This window comes from Globicephala melas, chromosome 9, assembly GCF_963455315.2.
Source record: "Globicephala melas chromosome 9, mGloMel1.2, whole genome shotgun sequence".
Classification (NCBI taxonomy): domain Eukaryota; kingdom Metazoa; phylum Chordata; class Mammalia; order Artiodactyla; family Delphinidae; genus Globicephala; species Globicephala melas.
The window spans coordinates 14,748,744-14,765,306 of NC_083322.1; the positions used below are offsets into that span (position 1 = coordinate 14,748,744).

At 41.8% G+C, this 16,563-nt stretch overlaps 1 protein-coding gene across 1 annotated transcript in view; it reads left to right on the forward strand.

The window, feature by feature from the left end:
* The first annotated feature begins 1,849 nt into the window (after positions 1-1,849).
* SVOPL (SVOP like) overlaps positions 1,850-16,563 on the forward strand; it is a 73,845-nt gene continuing 59,131 nt past the window's right edge. Inside the window, 5 exon segments of the mRNA XM_030854408.2 lie at positions 1,850-1,975; positions 9,288-9,403; positions 9,581-9,672; positions 14,298-14,369; positions 15,965-16,089. Coding sequence (XP_030710268.2) covers positions 9,322-9,403; positions 9,581-9,672; positions 14,298-14,369; positions 15,965-16,089 — 371 coding nt within the window. The 5' untranslated portion in view covers positions 1,850-1,975; positions 9,288-9,321.

A 16,563-nucleotide genomic window follows, 5' to 3' on the forward strand; every position in this document is an offset into this window, starting at 1 on the left:
ACACCAGTCTCTGTGCCAATGAAAGAAGTGTTGTCTTGTCTTTAACGTCAGCCTGCATAAAGCAGTCAATGGAATGATTGTTCTCGCTAACCGGAGGGAGGAAGCCATGTATTGTATCTGTAAGCCGTGGGATTTGATATGACTTAACCATGTCGTAGAGAGACTACACAGGCAAGTCATTTCAACCTCATGCGGGGTCTTAATTGTCAAATCCTAGAATGATTGAGAAATGGGGAGAGGGGAGTGCCAAACTGAGATTTTCTTGTAATTAAACTTCTGGGTCATCCACTTTGTTATTAAGGTGTCTTTTTTCAACATTATTCTGTAAAATTGAGTATTGATGACTATAGGCCAAAGCTAAACAATAGAGTTACACAAAGTAACCCTAGAGAAAGGTTATGGTTTTTTATTCCTCATTGCCTCCTTCCTCAAATACCTTTTTTCCTTGTCGGGGGCTAAGTTTTACAGGATTAGGGACGTTCTCAAGAATTTTCACTCCAGGTGAGGAAACACAGATAATGTTCTCTGTTCAGATGGAGGCCTGGCCCTGGCGTGGCTCGAATTGTTAAATCCTGTGGAATGAAGTGTGACAACATGATATCATCAGTGATTTTGTTTATTCTCAGTGCACATTGTGCTGGAGTTAACTGGAGAATGAGATCTGTAGGCTTCAGCAAGCTCTGGAAAATGGCTTGCCGGGAAGGAGACTGCCAGACAGTCTATCCTGATGCTCTCTGGGTCAGCCGGCCCCAGAGTCACTTCTTACGCATCTTCACTGGCAAACTTCCAAGATCCAGGTGTAGAGGAAGATGTGTTCCATCGACTAGTCTGAACAGCCTGTATTCAGGTTAATTACCATCTTTATGGTAACTATACAGGTAGAATTAAGTGTCATTAACATTGGTGTAGTGCTTTACAGTTTACAAAGCAGTTTCACATAGTATCTAGCTTGTAATAAGTTTCCAGAAGATCTGACCAAATGCAAAATCGCCTTTTGGACAGATCTCTCTTTTTTTTAAGCTCCCACCTGCCCCTCCGTGTAGCGGGGTTGACGATTGTTCATGTTCAAGTGTCGTCGTTCAAGCCCAAGGAAACGTCCGTGTCACCTTCCACGTTGGTGTCCTGACTTGTGCAGCACAATTTAAGGCACAGTCAGGTGCTCAGCAAGTATTCATTTAATGATCAAAACAGGTTGAGCTCAAGAATGATATAGTTGGGGTCAGAAGACTCCGTATCTATGAGTTCCACCTTTGATACTTTATCATGTATGCCCTTGGGCAGGAACTGGAGTGTTCCACATATTGCTGGGGGTCGAAGAGCACCAAGCATGGATGAGGTACTCAGCCAATGGCATTGATCAAAGAAAAGGACAGACTAAAGTAGGACGTAAATGGTTCTTGTAAGTCCATAAATCCCCGTGCTGCCAAGGTCACCAGAGCGTTTCAAGGTTCTCTCGGCTCATCACTGCCCTTCTCAACGGCTATCTAAAAATACGCTATGCCTACATGGATCACAGCCTTTTGCCGTTTAATTCTAAACAGCGATGGCTGTGAGAAAAGGCATGAAAAAACAAAGCTGCCCTCTGCCCCTTGCTTGAGACTCCTGTTCTTTCAGAAATCCCCGGCCTTCTTGAGAACGACATCGTAGTTTCCTCCAAGGATTGGCAGCCTCTTTCTGTCTCAATGAGAGATGTCATCTCCCCTTTAAAAAGGGATTGGGGTGAAGGGCTGCTGAGAAGAGGGTGTGACCGGCATGTCACTCAGTCGCCCAGGATGCACGATTGTTCCTTAAAGAATCCTGTTCACAGAACTAAGCTGAAAGGGGAGGAGAAGACCTGCGAGCCAGGCTTCTTGGGAAGGGAAGTCCAGAAGCCCCCAAGAGGCCATCAGTGGCCCAACTTCTGTGTAAGACTCAGCTGCAGTAAGGAAGAGCAGAAGAGCCCAAAACTGGAAAGCTTCCCAGGAAATACAGAGAGGTAAGAAACTCCGACAGGCAACATAGATCTGGATTTGCTTTTTCTGCTCTGGGAGCCAAGGGGATTTGACCATTAGTACTTGTCTGAATACAGATGGAGTATCAAAATTTCTCTCTTCTTACTGATGATATTGCAAAACAAATTACATCACACACACACACACACACACACACACACACACACACAAGTTCAGTTTTAAAAAGCTCTACATGGCCTAATTATTTTTGGCTCAAAAATTAAGTGTAGCAAAATGCAGTAGAATAAAATGTCCATCAGTTCCTTAGAAATTGTTTGAATGAAGCCTGAACTCCATCTGAGCCCTTGAGTTTCACAGTAAATCCCCAATATGTCAGTTCTTTGAAGGCAGGCAATGGTTACTTTCCTATTGTAGGTTTTCAGGAATGATAGTGAGGGATGTGGAGCGTTCTTCCCCATGTTAGTCCCTATTTTCTTGAATTGGTCTGACTGGTTATCTATCTGTCCATCCCTCCATGCATTTATCCATCATCCATCTTCCTAGGCTAGAAGGGATTTAGAATGACTTAGGGAGCCAAAGAATAGAAGATGCCAACTCAGCTTTTCCAACATTCTTTTTCAGCGTTGAGATTACAAGCTCTATCTCTCAGTAACTTTCCTCATATTCATCTCCGAAATATTTTGTCCTCTTTATAAAAACTTTTTAAATGAAACTTTTGGCTGGAACTCAAGAAAATGTAGTAAGAGAATACTTTCCATATCTGTTAACTTTGAGTTAGTATTCGCGTGTCCTCTTAATGACATGGAATGAAAGCCCCTTTATTTTTTTTACTTATTTATTTTTAATTAATTAATTTTTGGCTGCGTTGGGTCTTCGTTGCTGCCCGCGGGCTCTCTCTAGTTGCGGCGAGCGGGAGCTACTCTTCGTTGCGGTGTGTGGGCTTCTCGTTGTGGTGGCTTCTCTTGTTGCAGAGCATGGGCTCTAGGAGTGTGGGCTTCAGTAGCTGTGGCATGTGGGCTCAGTAGCTGTGGCACGTGGGCTCAGTAGTTGTGGCAGTGGGCTCAGTAGTTGTGGCGTGTGGGCTCAGCAGTTGTGGCCCGTGGGCTCAGTAGTTGTGGCACATGGGCTTAGTTGCTCCGTGGCATGTGGGATCCTCCCGGACCAGGGCTCGAACCCATGTCCCCGGCATTGGCAGGCAGATTCTTAGCCTCTGCGCCACCAGGGAAGCCCTGTAAGCCTCTTTATAATTCACAGATGTGAATAACAAAATCCTGATAATACCCTATCAACAACCCTGCACCCCTACAACCAACATGCCCCCACCAAGAAATCCTGTGGTTGAAGGCCCCATATAACCTACTAGGGCAGGAATGAGAACTTTCTCTGTTGCGGGTAGTTTATATGTTTGTTTTTTCCATCCCTTGGCAACCTCCCCTGACACTGGGAATGCATCTGAGCCTTGACCATCTTCAAGGAAGGGCTGGGCATTAGAAAGACTGATGTTACAGTTGGCGAAACTGAGCGGGTTTGCTCCTCTGAGTGGAGTCTGGGTCACACGTGACTGCCAGCTTTTTTGTCTACCCTCACCGCACCCCTGCACCAACCAGGCCATTCCATGTTCAGAAGGTTTTTCTTTCTGTAAAATACGCTGGTTTTACAATTGAAAGCAATGTAGAACAAGCGCGTTCTTAGTGAAAATTACCCCTTTTGTTGCGCTCTTCATAAGTATAAGGTGACTGGGTTGGGTGATATCACTGTTACATATCTGATTAGAGAGGTTATTTTTGGTCTTATGTTCCAATAGGCGTATGGCACGTGTGAGGGCTTCCTAACACCACTTAAGATGACCCTTGAAATTTAATCAATCTATTTTAGAAAACAAGCAAGTTTTTTTCCCCCAATTTGGGTGGTTTTTAATTTGAGTCCAAGGTGTTTTCATGTTGGCCAAATATTAGCAATAATTGCATTTGGAGAGATATACATTTGATAACACTGTAGATGCTTTAAAACTTACCCTGAGTGTATTTGATTTGTGATTATGGTGAAATTTTAGAAATTTAGTTGATACCTTTATTCAGAGATGAGAAACAGTGCGACCATGAGCGCTTATCTTGCAGTGAGCACTGTGCCGTATTATAGAAGCATTATCTCATTTAATCCTCGTAACACTTAAAAGAAGGAAGTTTATCAGTTAAAAATCACACATACCTGGCTAGTCCGAGTGTAGTGGTGTTTACAGTCGATCACAGACAGTTACAGATTTCTTTGTTCCTTCTCTACTCCTACTGCTTCACTTGAGTAGCCTAAAGAAAGCACACACACACACACACACACACACACACACACACAGAGAGCTTTATTTTTTCCCCGTGGAAAATATGTCTGGAAGTGAACCATTCAAGGCTGTAGGAGAGGTCCAAATCCTCCATGTCCTTCAGGTCTCAGTTTTTCAGGACTCGCCTCCCTGGGTCCCAGGACTCGGCAAAGCAGGGCCTCCCTTACGTTGCCAGAGCAACCTCTGCTACCCTTGGGACCATGTGGTTCCCACCTGAATACTTGCCTTTATCCCCCATTAGATTGTAAGTGCTTTGGGGGCAGGAACCCTTTTCAAGATATTTTATTGTCTGATACATAGTAGTGTTCCATAAATATTTGTTGAAAGACAAAACACAGTTTCAGACATCTCTCCTGAAATTTCTATGCAGGTGTGTATTTAAATAAGATTTTTATGAATTGAGATCATTGTATACATACATTAGGTACATACACATTGGAAAATGCTTTTCAGCGCCAAATAGCCTTTCACCTACGAGCTTTTAAATGACATTCTGTTACAGGAGTGTATTATCATTTGTTTGGTCACGTCTTTACTGGTCGGCATTTAAGTGGTACCCAATTCTTTCATCGCTCTTGTCAAAAGAACAGTGTGTTGAGCTTTCGTGCACCTTTATCTTCATTCACCTCTTTGATTACCTCACTAGAATGAATCCTAGGAGTGAAATTGCTTAGTCAACATTCTTTCATCTTTGCCTAACTGCTTTCTGGAAAAGTTGTAGCCATGTACCCTCCCACCAATATCAGTGCCTGTTTCCCTTACATTGGGCACAACTGATCTTTAAGGTTTTTGCAAATCCAATAGAGGAAAATAACCCACTTTAATTTGAAGGCAGAGTTCTCTTCATATTATGGAAACCAAGTAATATCAGTCTCTTCAATCAAGAAACATGAAATCGCAAATGTGAGCCTCCCTTCCTGCCATCAGCTTGTTTCTTTTCCTTTCTTTCGGCCGTGCCACCTGGCTCATGGGACTTTAGTTCCCCGACCAGGGATTGAACCCTGGCGCTTGGCAGTGAGAGCGGGAGTCCCCACCATTGGACCGCCAGGGAATTCCCTCAGCTTTAATTGAAGAGAAACTGAAGCAATTATCTTGGACCTAACACCTTTCTCTCCAGGAACTCTGTGATGAATCACTTCTCTTTGCTGATAAGAGAAGGAAAGTATGTAGGGCATTTATGACCCATGGAGCTACCTAATCCGTTAAAACACACACATCAAATTAAAACTTAATAGTAAGTGGCAGATTGCCTGGGTTTCTTTTCTTGCCACTCAATACTTTAGCAAGCAGACTTGCTGGAGATTGTTATTACTCTCTAAAACGTAAGCCTTCATGATTGTTAAAATTGTAAAACATGTTTAGACTGCTATGAGAAGTCATAAAACTTGACTGGTAGAAGAGATTAAGTGTTGATTGAATATTTAATTTACTGTTAAGCATTTTAGTTGTAACTGAACTTAAGATGAACTTACTGGGATTTTAAAAAATTATTTGCCTACCAAACTAAATTCTTTTATTCTCTAACACTAAAAATGGCCAGAATCACTTTTGGTTTTTAAGTCGGCTACTGCGATTGGCATGGCTATTCTTCAGGAAAAAAATGGATAAATTTATATACAATAAGATTCGCCATTTTAGAGTGTCTAATTCAGTGATTTTTAGTATAGTCACAAGGTTGTGCAACCATCACCACCATCTAATTCTTACTGAATGACCTCATTTTCATATTTTGATTAAGTTAGTAGTTTATCATCTCGAAACATGATAGTCATAGCCAATTTTTAATGTGTACTGAAGTCCTTTTTATAACCAAATTAAGCTGATTTTTCTCATAACTACTTTATTTTAAAAGTTACCAGATAAAGAACACCCCTCCAAAGGGTATTTGGACAACTTCTGGAAAGGAAGCAGTAGGAGTTTCCAGAACAGTGTATCTTTGTGAATTTCAGCCTCTCAGATGGGCTGAGAGACCAATCATTTTTACTTTTTCCACCCTGTGAAAATAACAGCTTTTTGTACTTTTCATGGTCTCCCTTGGTAGAGAGGATTTCATGAACTCATTTCTGAGCGTTATTGATTGCTCTCCCACCTGGGAATATTTGTGTCTCTGTGACAGTGTTTTAAGAAAACAAATAATATCTACTTTACAGTATAGTTGCTTTTATGTGTATCTTTTGTGTCCCCAGCTAGATTAAAAACTTCTTAGGGAAGGGGACACTGTCAGACCCTCCTACAAAGTCTCCACAGGAGCCCACACAACAAGATACAGAGCTCGCACTTGGCAAACACTGATGACCTTGACGTGCTTCTCTACAGCAGCTCTGCAGCTATTTCTCTGTTCTGGGGAAAGGGGATCTTTGAGTTCTGATTCTGCTGCTTCTTAGTGGTCTGACATTGGAAAAGTTACTTAAGAATCTCAGAACCTCATTTTCTGAACTATCTATTTTGAAAAATATTACACATCTTCAAAAGCAGAGGATGGTCAAATAAACCCCAGTGTACCTGAAACAGGAGGGAAGGAGGCAGGGCACAACCTTTGAAAGAATGACATAGGCCGAGGACATAAACTGATTAGACATAAACTGATTAGAACCAAATGGGTCCAAGATGGCAGACAAGTCGACTGCACTAGACCTTGAGCCCCAGTACACACTCACATCAGCAAGCTAAATGACACACCCACAGAAGCCATGACAGTTCCGAGACCCACCGTAAGGATCAAAAAGTGGGCGGTGGCCCCATTCCTGGAAATCCCCGCCCCTTTCTAAAATAGCTGGAATACTGCTCCCACTCATTAGCCTAGGAAATTACCCACCCCTATAAAAACTGACAGCCCCATACCCTGGTGCCTTTCTCACCTTCTGAGATGGCCCACACTCTGTCTGTGGAGTGTGTTTCTCTCTAAATAAACCCACTTCTTACCTATCACTTTGTCTCTCACTGAATTCTTTCTGCAATGAGACATCAAGAACCTGAGCTTCATTAAGTCCTGAAACCAGGTGTGTGATCTCAGTTGGAAGACTGTGGGTTTTGGCCGGGTTCGAGTCCCAGCTGCATGGGTTCAAGTCCCAGTCTGAGGTGCACGGTTTCATACCCACTATCCCCTTCAATAATTTTCACCATATGGCCATTCTGTTTTCATCTATACACCCATCTCCTTCTTTTGCACTCTATTCCCAACCCACCACTGAATTATTTTAAAACAAATCCCAGACGTCAAATTTCATCTAAATATTTCAGCATGTATCTCTAAAATGTAAGGATTTTTTTCTACTGTGACCATAATATCATTGTCACACCTAATGATGTCATCAGTAATTCCTTAACATCATCAGACTTTCAAACTTGCTTGCAGTTCCCTGATGTTCTATCATCTCTTTTTCATCTCATTTGCTTTCTTCTTGTTGTTTTACAATTGGTTTGTTTGAATGAGGCCCCAGACAAATTAACTCGTTTATTTGGCTGGTGTGTCTCCTTTCTGTTAGTCTATAGGTTCTCCTTTCCTCTTTTTTTCTTGCCATTTATTTATTGAAGAAGTTGGGGCATTAACCTGTAGAACTTCTAGCATGCTGGGTTTTTCGTATTGCATCCACATGGTATAGTTTGACATGTTTCTTCCTCCCCTGTGTAAACTGCTAGTTAGAGCTAGGGGCTTGTTCAGATTCATGTTCAATGTCTCTTGGTGAGACGAGGGCACTGGTGATGTTGTGTATTTCCTTCCTCGTGCATCTCATCGGGAACAACATCACATCTGATCATCTCTTTCCGTGGCATGAGGAGCCATTGTTGGGTTCAGGAGTTATAAGTCTTATCCATCTGAGTAAAATTCTCTCTCAGCCTTTCACCTAGTAGTTTATCAGCTGATGATGGTCATTGCCTGGATCCGTTATTTCTTTAGGAGTTGTACAATCACAATTTAATTCTATCCTTCTTTAGGATGTTTTCGCCGAAATTAAAAAATACTTTTCTTTCACCAACTGTTTGGTTACCCTGAAATACAGACAATCTGTACAAGAAAGGCAAGACATTTACTAGTTTTCAGAATAATGAGTTGGTTTCTTAGTATTCTCCAAAGGGGATCAGTGAGATTATCATTTTAGTAATCCTAAAATTTTGGTATCTTTGATGGGCTTCAGTTCTTTGCAACCATTCTTCTTTGTGTGTGTATGTGTGTGTGTGTGTGTGTGTGTGTGTATGATACATAATGAACTCATATTGATATTTGCAATTCAAAATTAGGATATAAAGTCTTTATATAACTTCTTTGATTTTTGTATCTTCTTACATTGAAAATCTTGGTTCCTAGTAATAGTAACATAATTTCTTTATCCTATAATATGTACTAGTATCAATGATACCAACATTATTACTAACAGTATAATTACTGAGAACAGATTAAGATATCTGTTTATCCCACTAGGAATGTAGAGTTAAATTACTATGTTAAAGCCATTTGAAAAAAATTTTTCACTAATTTCAGCTTTCCTTGTTTTATTTTTCTTTTGATTTTTAGGGTTAAGATTTTTTTAGGATTAAATACCCAAAAAGGGGTGGGGGGGGAGATAAAAAGAAGTGCTCCATGGGTTTCTGTCAGAATTAAATGAAAATAAGGTGAGAAAGCACGCTGTAACATGATTACACTGTAAACCGTAGGATCTATGAAGATGTAAAGCATTGGCTATTGTGATTAGTTTTCTGTAGCAAAGCCTACCTTCATTCCCCGTCAGAGGACCCTATTGGTTAAACTGTCAAGAGCTCACCTGGCCCCCCTCTCCAGGTTGATTACTAGCCACCAGGGCCCAGTTCTCTCATTTGGCCATTCAATCTCTCCATGATTTAACTTGTCCGTGTTTCAGGTTTTTCCTTGTAAAATAGTGATAAATTATAATACCTACTTCACTGATTTTCTATGAAGATTAAAGGAGAATATACACTAGATTTTATTTCTTTCCTTCTTCCTTCCCCTGTTTCCGGCATTTTCCCTCCCCTGTTTCCTGCAGGGAAGCCGTGTGGGGAATTTGAACCATTTACAAGATGGCAGCCAAGCGGACAGAGCCGGTCACCATCATTAGCCTTCGGGAGTTGAACCTGGGGACCCCAGAGCCACAGCCAAAAGGTAAGGGGATCATAGAAATCTCTGGTCCTCAAGTTACCATTTAATTCCCCCTCTTCCCTGTATTTACTATTTTTATAATAACAAATTGGTTTTCCAACATCCTCTGGGGTGAGTGATGATCTGCATACATTCCCTTCCCACAGAGGCTGTTGCTTTCACTTTGCCTTTCCTTGTTAGAGTCAAAGACATTCACCGTGGAGGACGCCGTGGAGACCATTGGATTCAGACGTTTCCACATTGCCCTCTTTCTGATCATGGGCAGCATGGGGGTGAGTGCTCGGAGATCCTCTGAGTCGCCCAAGCTAATTCATCGTCGGACATGTAGAGTCTTCCACTTCCCTCCAGCTTGGGGTTGTCCGCTCAGGGAGGGATGTGAGAGGGAGCGGGAACCCTGTGGGGTAGATAATTCCCAAATACTTTTCTTCCACCTTTGGCAGTTGTTTGGTTATGAGCACATGAATATCTGTGTTCTATCTTCTGGGAATTCAGTACCCTTTTTTTTTTTGCTAGCTATAGAACTTTTATTTCTCCTGTAGTTTCTGTTGGGTCTGACATTTAATTTTTTTTTTTTTAATGGACGTGTAGTTGATTTACAATGTTGTATAAGTTTCAGGTATACAACAAAGTGATTCGGTTTTATATATATTATGTATACATATGTGTGTGTGTATATACATATATATATATATATATATGAATATATATACTCTTTTTCAGATTCTTTTCCATTATAGGTTATTACAAGATATTGAATGTAGTTCCCTGTGCTAACAGTGGGTCCTTGTTGTTTATCTATTTATTTATTTATTAGTTTAGTTTATTCATTTTGGGCTGCGTTGGGTCTTCATTACTGTGCGCGGGCTTTCTCTAGTTGCAGTGAGTGGGGGCTACTCTTTGTTGTGGTACATGGGCTTCTTATCGCGGTGACTTCTCTTGTTGTGGAGCACAGGCTCTAGGTGCATGGGCTCAGTAGTTGTGGCTTGCGGGCTCTAGAGCGCAGGCTCAGTAGTTGTGGCGCACAGGCTTAGTTGCTCCATGGCATGTGGGATCTTCCCGGACCAGGGCTCGAACCCATGTCCCCTGCATCGGCAGGCGGACTCTCAACCACTGCGCCACCAGGGAAGCCCTGCCTTTATTCTTTTAGCTCTGTTTCCTTCTTTAAAATTGCACTTGTTCCATTTTTAAGTTTTCCTAATACTTTTAGAAGAGAGAGAGGGTATAAATAAAAATAACTAAAGACCTTATTAGGGCTTGTACCAATAGTTAAGTGACTCATGGTGTTTTGTTTTCTTTTACGTATAAAATATGTACAGTTTACAGCTTCCCTGGTGGCGCCGTGGTTGAGAGTCCGCCTGCCGATGCAGGGGACACGGGTTCGTGCCCCGGTCTGGGAGGATCCCACATGCCGCGGAGCAGCTGGGCCCGTGAGCCATGGCCGCTGAGCCTGCGTGTCCAGAGCCTGTGCTCCGCAACGAGAGAGGCCACAGCAGTAAGAGGCCCGCGTACCGCAAAAAAAAAAAAAAAAAGTACAGTTTTGAAAGCATGCCTTGTCCATCCTTGTAGCTTTAGGATCACTGCTGTAACGTTTTGTGCAGTTATCAGTGTACCACAGCTGGTTTGTAGGTCTGCGCGTCTTCATTCCTGAGAATGTTGGTGGTCCAGGTGTGGTGTTTGCATCTGTAACTGTCATGAAACTATACTTTATGGTACCATTTCTATATTCACCGCTCACATCTCGTTGGTTGCTTTTATGTTGTTCCTACTGGTGCCTAAAGAGGCTTCTCAATGTCAGCAGTAACCCGGCTTCCCTTGTTAGGTGGGGCACAGCTCACAAGTCTTTTCTCTAGGTGATTCAACTCACCCAAGATGTGACTGCTCCCTGCTCCAAGTTCCTTGCCTCCTCCTGTCATTTAGTCTCTGTCATCCTGGCTATGAGTCCCATCTGTCCCCTGGGCTCACTGACCACAACCTTACTAACAGGAAGGCCTCAGACTGGTTTAGCAAAGAGGCAGCATTTTCACCATGTCCCAGGCTTCCCATCCCCCAACTTCATCTCCACTTTCTGGACGGTCTGGCCATGAAGACTTAAGGCCTTAAGGATTGTGAGTGAATTATGTCCCTCACATTTTTTGTGAATAAGAGAGTTAGTGCTGGAGAAACAAAACTGTAGAAAGGAGCAGGCCCTCCAAGGTAGGGGAGGGGGAGAGGAGAGAGAGAGAGAGAGAGAGATTAATCCCTGTCTCTATGTGGTCCCCAGGATTAGAGTTCACAAGCTTTGGGGTTCACATAGGCTTGGAGTTAAGGTTTATTCTCTAGACAGGCTTAATAGTAAAGAACTCAGCCTTAGGAAAGTCACTTTTTTACACTGAATGGGAAGAAAGCAAGGAGTAAAAATCTGTCACTTATGCGGGAGAACAGAGTAAAATTCGAATTTAATTTTAGTTGACTCTTTACTTTTTTTTGTTGTTGCTGTTAAAGATTTTTTTTTTGATGTGGACCATTTTTAAAGTCTTTATTGAATTTGTTACAATATTGCTTCTGTTTTATGTTTTGGTTTTTTGGCCACGAGGCACATGGGATCTTAGCTTCCCGACCAGGGATCAAACACGCACCCCCTGCATTAGAAGGCAAAGTCTTAACCACTGGACCGCCAGGGAAGTCCCTGTTTCCTTTACTTTTATTAATCAGCTAATTCACTTTAATACAGTGTTATTAACACAGCATCTCAATAAAGTTTTTTTGTTTTTTTTTTGCGGTACGCGGGCCTCTCACTGTTGTGGCTTCTCCCGTTGCAGAGCACAGGCTCCGGACGCGCAGGCTCAGCGGCCATGGCTCACGGGTCCAGCCGCTCTGCGGCATGTGGGATCTTCCCGGACCGGGGCTCGAACCCATGTACCTGCATCGGCAGGCGGACTCTCAACCACTGCGCCACCAGGGAAGCCCTCAATAAAGTATTTTAAGTCCTAAGAACTAATTTCCTCCCTGCCACAGGCAGTTTGTCTATCATTTCCTATTATTCAAGTTGATTAAAAAAAAAAAAAATTCACCTTTCCCTTCTTGGAGGGAGTTTGATAATTGCAGGTTCCACAATAGAAACTGCTTATATCAGGAGACCCAAAGTTTGGAGATTCACCAGCTGATATGACTTCTCAAAAAAATGGTGTGGCTGACATAAGGTTAAGATTAAAAATATATGTATTTGACAAGGAAGGCCATCAGAAGAAGAGGAAAAGGGAGCAGAACATGTGACCCCAAAATATGCCCCTTTGGCCTGTGAATTATTTTGAGCTGAAGGCAATCAACACCCAGCCGACTCAAGAAAAACTTTTACATTTCCCTTAACCACCTAAAAGAATTTAGATGGGGGGCCTGGCTCAGAGAGAGAGAGTTATTGCCAGAGATGACTTTCATCTGAATGACCTATCTGTGTGGCAGGGCAAACATCTATTTACCAAACATCTGCTCTTCTTATTGTCCTGTGAATTACCACCCCCCCCCCCACCTTTGAAGCCCCAGGTCCCCTCCCATTCCTCAGCTCAAGGTGGCACATAAGCCTCTACTGTCCAACTTGCCCTTCGGTCTTATATTTTTATGGGACTCCTGTACATACAAACTTAAACTTGCTTTTCTCCTGTCAATCTGTCATAAATCAATTTAATTATTAGACCAGCCAAAGAATGTAGAAGGGTAGGAGGAAAATTTTAACCTCCAACCAAGAGAAAGAGGCAGAAAATCTTGCCATCAACTACCGTCATCTTTCAAAAAATAAAAATAAAAATAAATAATAAGGGCATGTTAATACCAACAGTCAGAAAGAAAATTCTTCCAGAATAAAAAGCACCCTTCATAATGAATAAATTTGGATTTATGCAAAATGTGTCCCATTGTCCTTATTTTTATCATTTTGCTGAGGACTGACTAGATTTCATTACGGTGCGGCATCTATCCCAGGCTGGGCATTGAAAATATTGGCTTTTCCTTCCTTCAACTCTGTCCTAGAGAGAACAGTACACAGAGGAAACGTATGGCTTTTGTTGTTCGAGTATAAATATGATTTATTTTTTTATAGTTCCCTGTAGAAGAAATGCTTTTGAGTCTTCCTTATGAAGAGTCAGGGGGAAAAAGAAAAAGCAAAGCAGGCAGCAGAGAGAAAGAGCTTTTTCACTGAAAAAGTGTTAGAAATGCCAGCTAACACCTTTCCTTTGATTACCCTGGAAGCAGTCAGTCAGGGATCTTACTAGAAAGGAGAGTTAAGTAAAGCTTGGAACTGCTGGAGGCAGAAAAATAAGTCACCTAAAGGCTTACACGTAAGAGTACAGCTCAGGCTGAGTTACATCGCTGGTATCACACCCAAGTTCTTGAATTTTATCAAGGAAAAGCTATTGTGAGAAGACGTAAGGAAAAAAGGTAGGTTTATATTAGTGATGAAGAATGTTTCTAAATGGATGACTGGTTTTGGTGTTTGTTGAAAGTTAGGTTTCCCTGTAATAACCTGAAGGAAGACTGCTTCTAGACGTCTCAACTTGAATAAGACAGAGCATGCCTGAATAGACTTTTTGAGTCTTCTTATTAAAATGGAAATTCACAATTGTACATCTGAGTAGAATGAGGCCAGTGCTGTCATCTTGGATCAGAGGCAAAGCAGTTACCTGCTTCTAGGACTCCTGTTTCTACCTGGTGTCAGTGACTTCAGGTGTGGGAATCGTCAACCTCTGAAGCCCTGAACATGTTATACAGGAGTCAGGGGAGAGCTTTGTGAAAGCCTGTTCTTCAACTTCCAATCCTCCCACGTTTCCCGTCTTCTTTTAGTTCAGGTGGGTGAATGCTTAAGGTAGTAATTAGCATATTATGAAAACGCTGCTTAGAGGATAATTTCTTTTCACCCCACCTCCAGATGGTGTTTTTTGGCTACATGGTATTCAGCATCCTCTTTGGCCTCTTGGCTGACAGATATGGCCACTGGAAGGTAGGTTGGCTTTGAAGGATGATTTAGAATTTTCTTTTGTGTGTTCTTTTGTGGTGACATCACCACTGCTTTTCTTTTGTGGACATTTCTCTGTCAATACCCAAGTTAGAAAGTACAGAAACATCCTTCTCTGACACCACATGCCTGAATTCCAGGCTTGTCTTCCTGCTTTCTCATCCTTCCCCGAGATACCCGTCCCCATACCTGGTCCCCATAGTCCAGGTGTACAGCTGACGGATGAGCCTAGTTAGAACATAACAGGTAGAATGTGAGAATTGCATGTATAAACATAAGCAGTTTCACATTAGTTAACTTGGGGGTAGCTTTGAAACTAACCCACTTGCTCGATGTCACACATGTATTGAGATTCCACATCAAGACGTAAAACTATGTCTTCTGATGATAAACCCAGGTCTCTCTTCTCTTCTTGTCTGATTTCTGGTGGTAAAGACCTCTCTAGGTGTAAATACAAAGGGAGAAGTCCCCCACAAAACAGTAATAGGCTTGGATGTATGTTTTGAAGTGCACAAAATATCATAGATTCTTACAAATTAATATGAAACCACAAGTATCTCAAAAAAATGTGGAGAGCACAAAAAAGGCATTTTACAAAAAGAGACATACAGATGGTCAAGAAACCTTGAAAAACATTCAATCACAGGAGTTATTAGAAGCAAAATTACATAGCAAGATATCATTTTTTCCTGTTATCAAAGCCATATCAAACACCAAATCCATAAGGAATTTTTACTTTTCTTAAAGAAATCTGCAAGTGTCTAGACACCCTCACATACAATTGATGTAATTTTTCTGACCATCAATTTGGTAGCATAAGTCAAGAACCTTGAGAATATCCATTCTCCTTATCTGATCATTTGTCTTCCAGAAACCTAGACTGTTCAGGTCATCAGAGAACCACAAAGATTGATGCACAGACATTGTCACAGCTGATTTTAATAGAAAATGTGAAACCACTTCAACATTCAACCAGAGGGGCAAGGTTTATGTGTTACATTACATGGATTATAGTATGTCTTTTCACTGGAATACTTTGCAGCTATTAATATTATGTTTTCCCTTATAATCAGTGAAAATAGGATAAAACTGTGTTAATAGTATTTTCTCTGGGTTGGAGAATCAAAAGTGATTTAAATATTTTTATATCTTTTTCTTTTTGCCATATTTTCTACTATAAACTTGTATTGTCCTTACGATTAGAGAAAAAGCAAATCCTTACATTTTCTCCTTATACTCATTCCAGCACAGTGCTTCGTTGTGCTCCCAACATCCCTGTAAGCAGGGAGGACAAGTTTCTGCATTCTGATTTACAAGTTCAGGTTCCTGTCACCTGTGAGGGCGGAGGCTGTGGGGAGTTTTGAAGAATGATCTAAACTCGGGATGTCTGGGCTTTCAGACAATAAAATGATATGAATTGTATTGTCTGATGATTGTGAGTGATCGGTAAGCTCGCTAAAAATTAGCTCCACAGAGAAGCAAACATCTGGAGGAAACTAAAAGTCACCTTCAGAAGTTAGGTTTGCTTCCTGACCTTCCATGGGGGCAGGTCCCATTAATGTCTCCTTTTGTTGCTTCAGATTTTGCTCATCTCGTTCCTGTGGGGAGCCAACTTCTCCTTGCTGACCTCATTCTCTCCCTCGTACATCTGGTTTGTCTTCCTGCGGACAATGGTGGGCTGCGGCGTGTCTGGCCATGCCCAAGGGTAAAGACATCACCTAGAGGACCCCAGAGGGAGATATGTGAACACCCAGAGACACATCCACTTAGTCTGTGAACCACATTCACTGTGGCTAATAGACTAAGAGCATCAGTAAGTTTCAAATCTATACACTTCACTTGTGCTAATCATTTTTGAGTCCCCCCCTCCCCCCAGCGATGGCTGCTCATTCCACTAGGAGCTCTTTGCCCGTCAAAATGATGTTTGATGGTGAGGCTAGCAGGGTGCTAGCCTGAGCATGTGTTAATTTCTTTGTTCCTAAGGCTGATCAGCATTTTTTAGATAAATAATATTTTGTTAGACTAAATGCTAACAAAAAGTGCCGTATGAGGTAGGTAACAAAAATGTCAACCCAGACACAATCCATTAATTTATTGAGAATTTCTGGAAGACTTTAGTTTGACCATCAGCACCTGTAACGTTCAGGAGTAACTTTTAACGTGCCACGGCACTGTAACT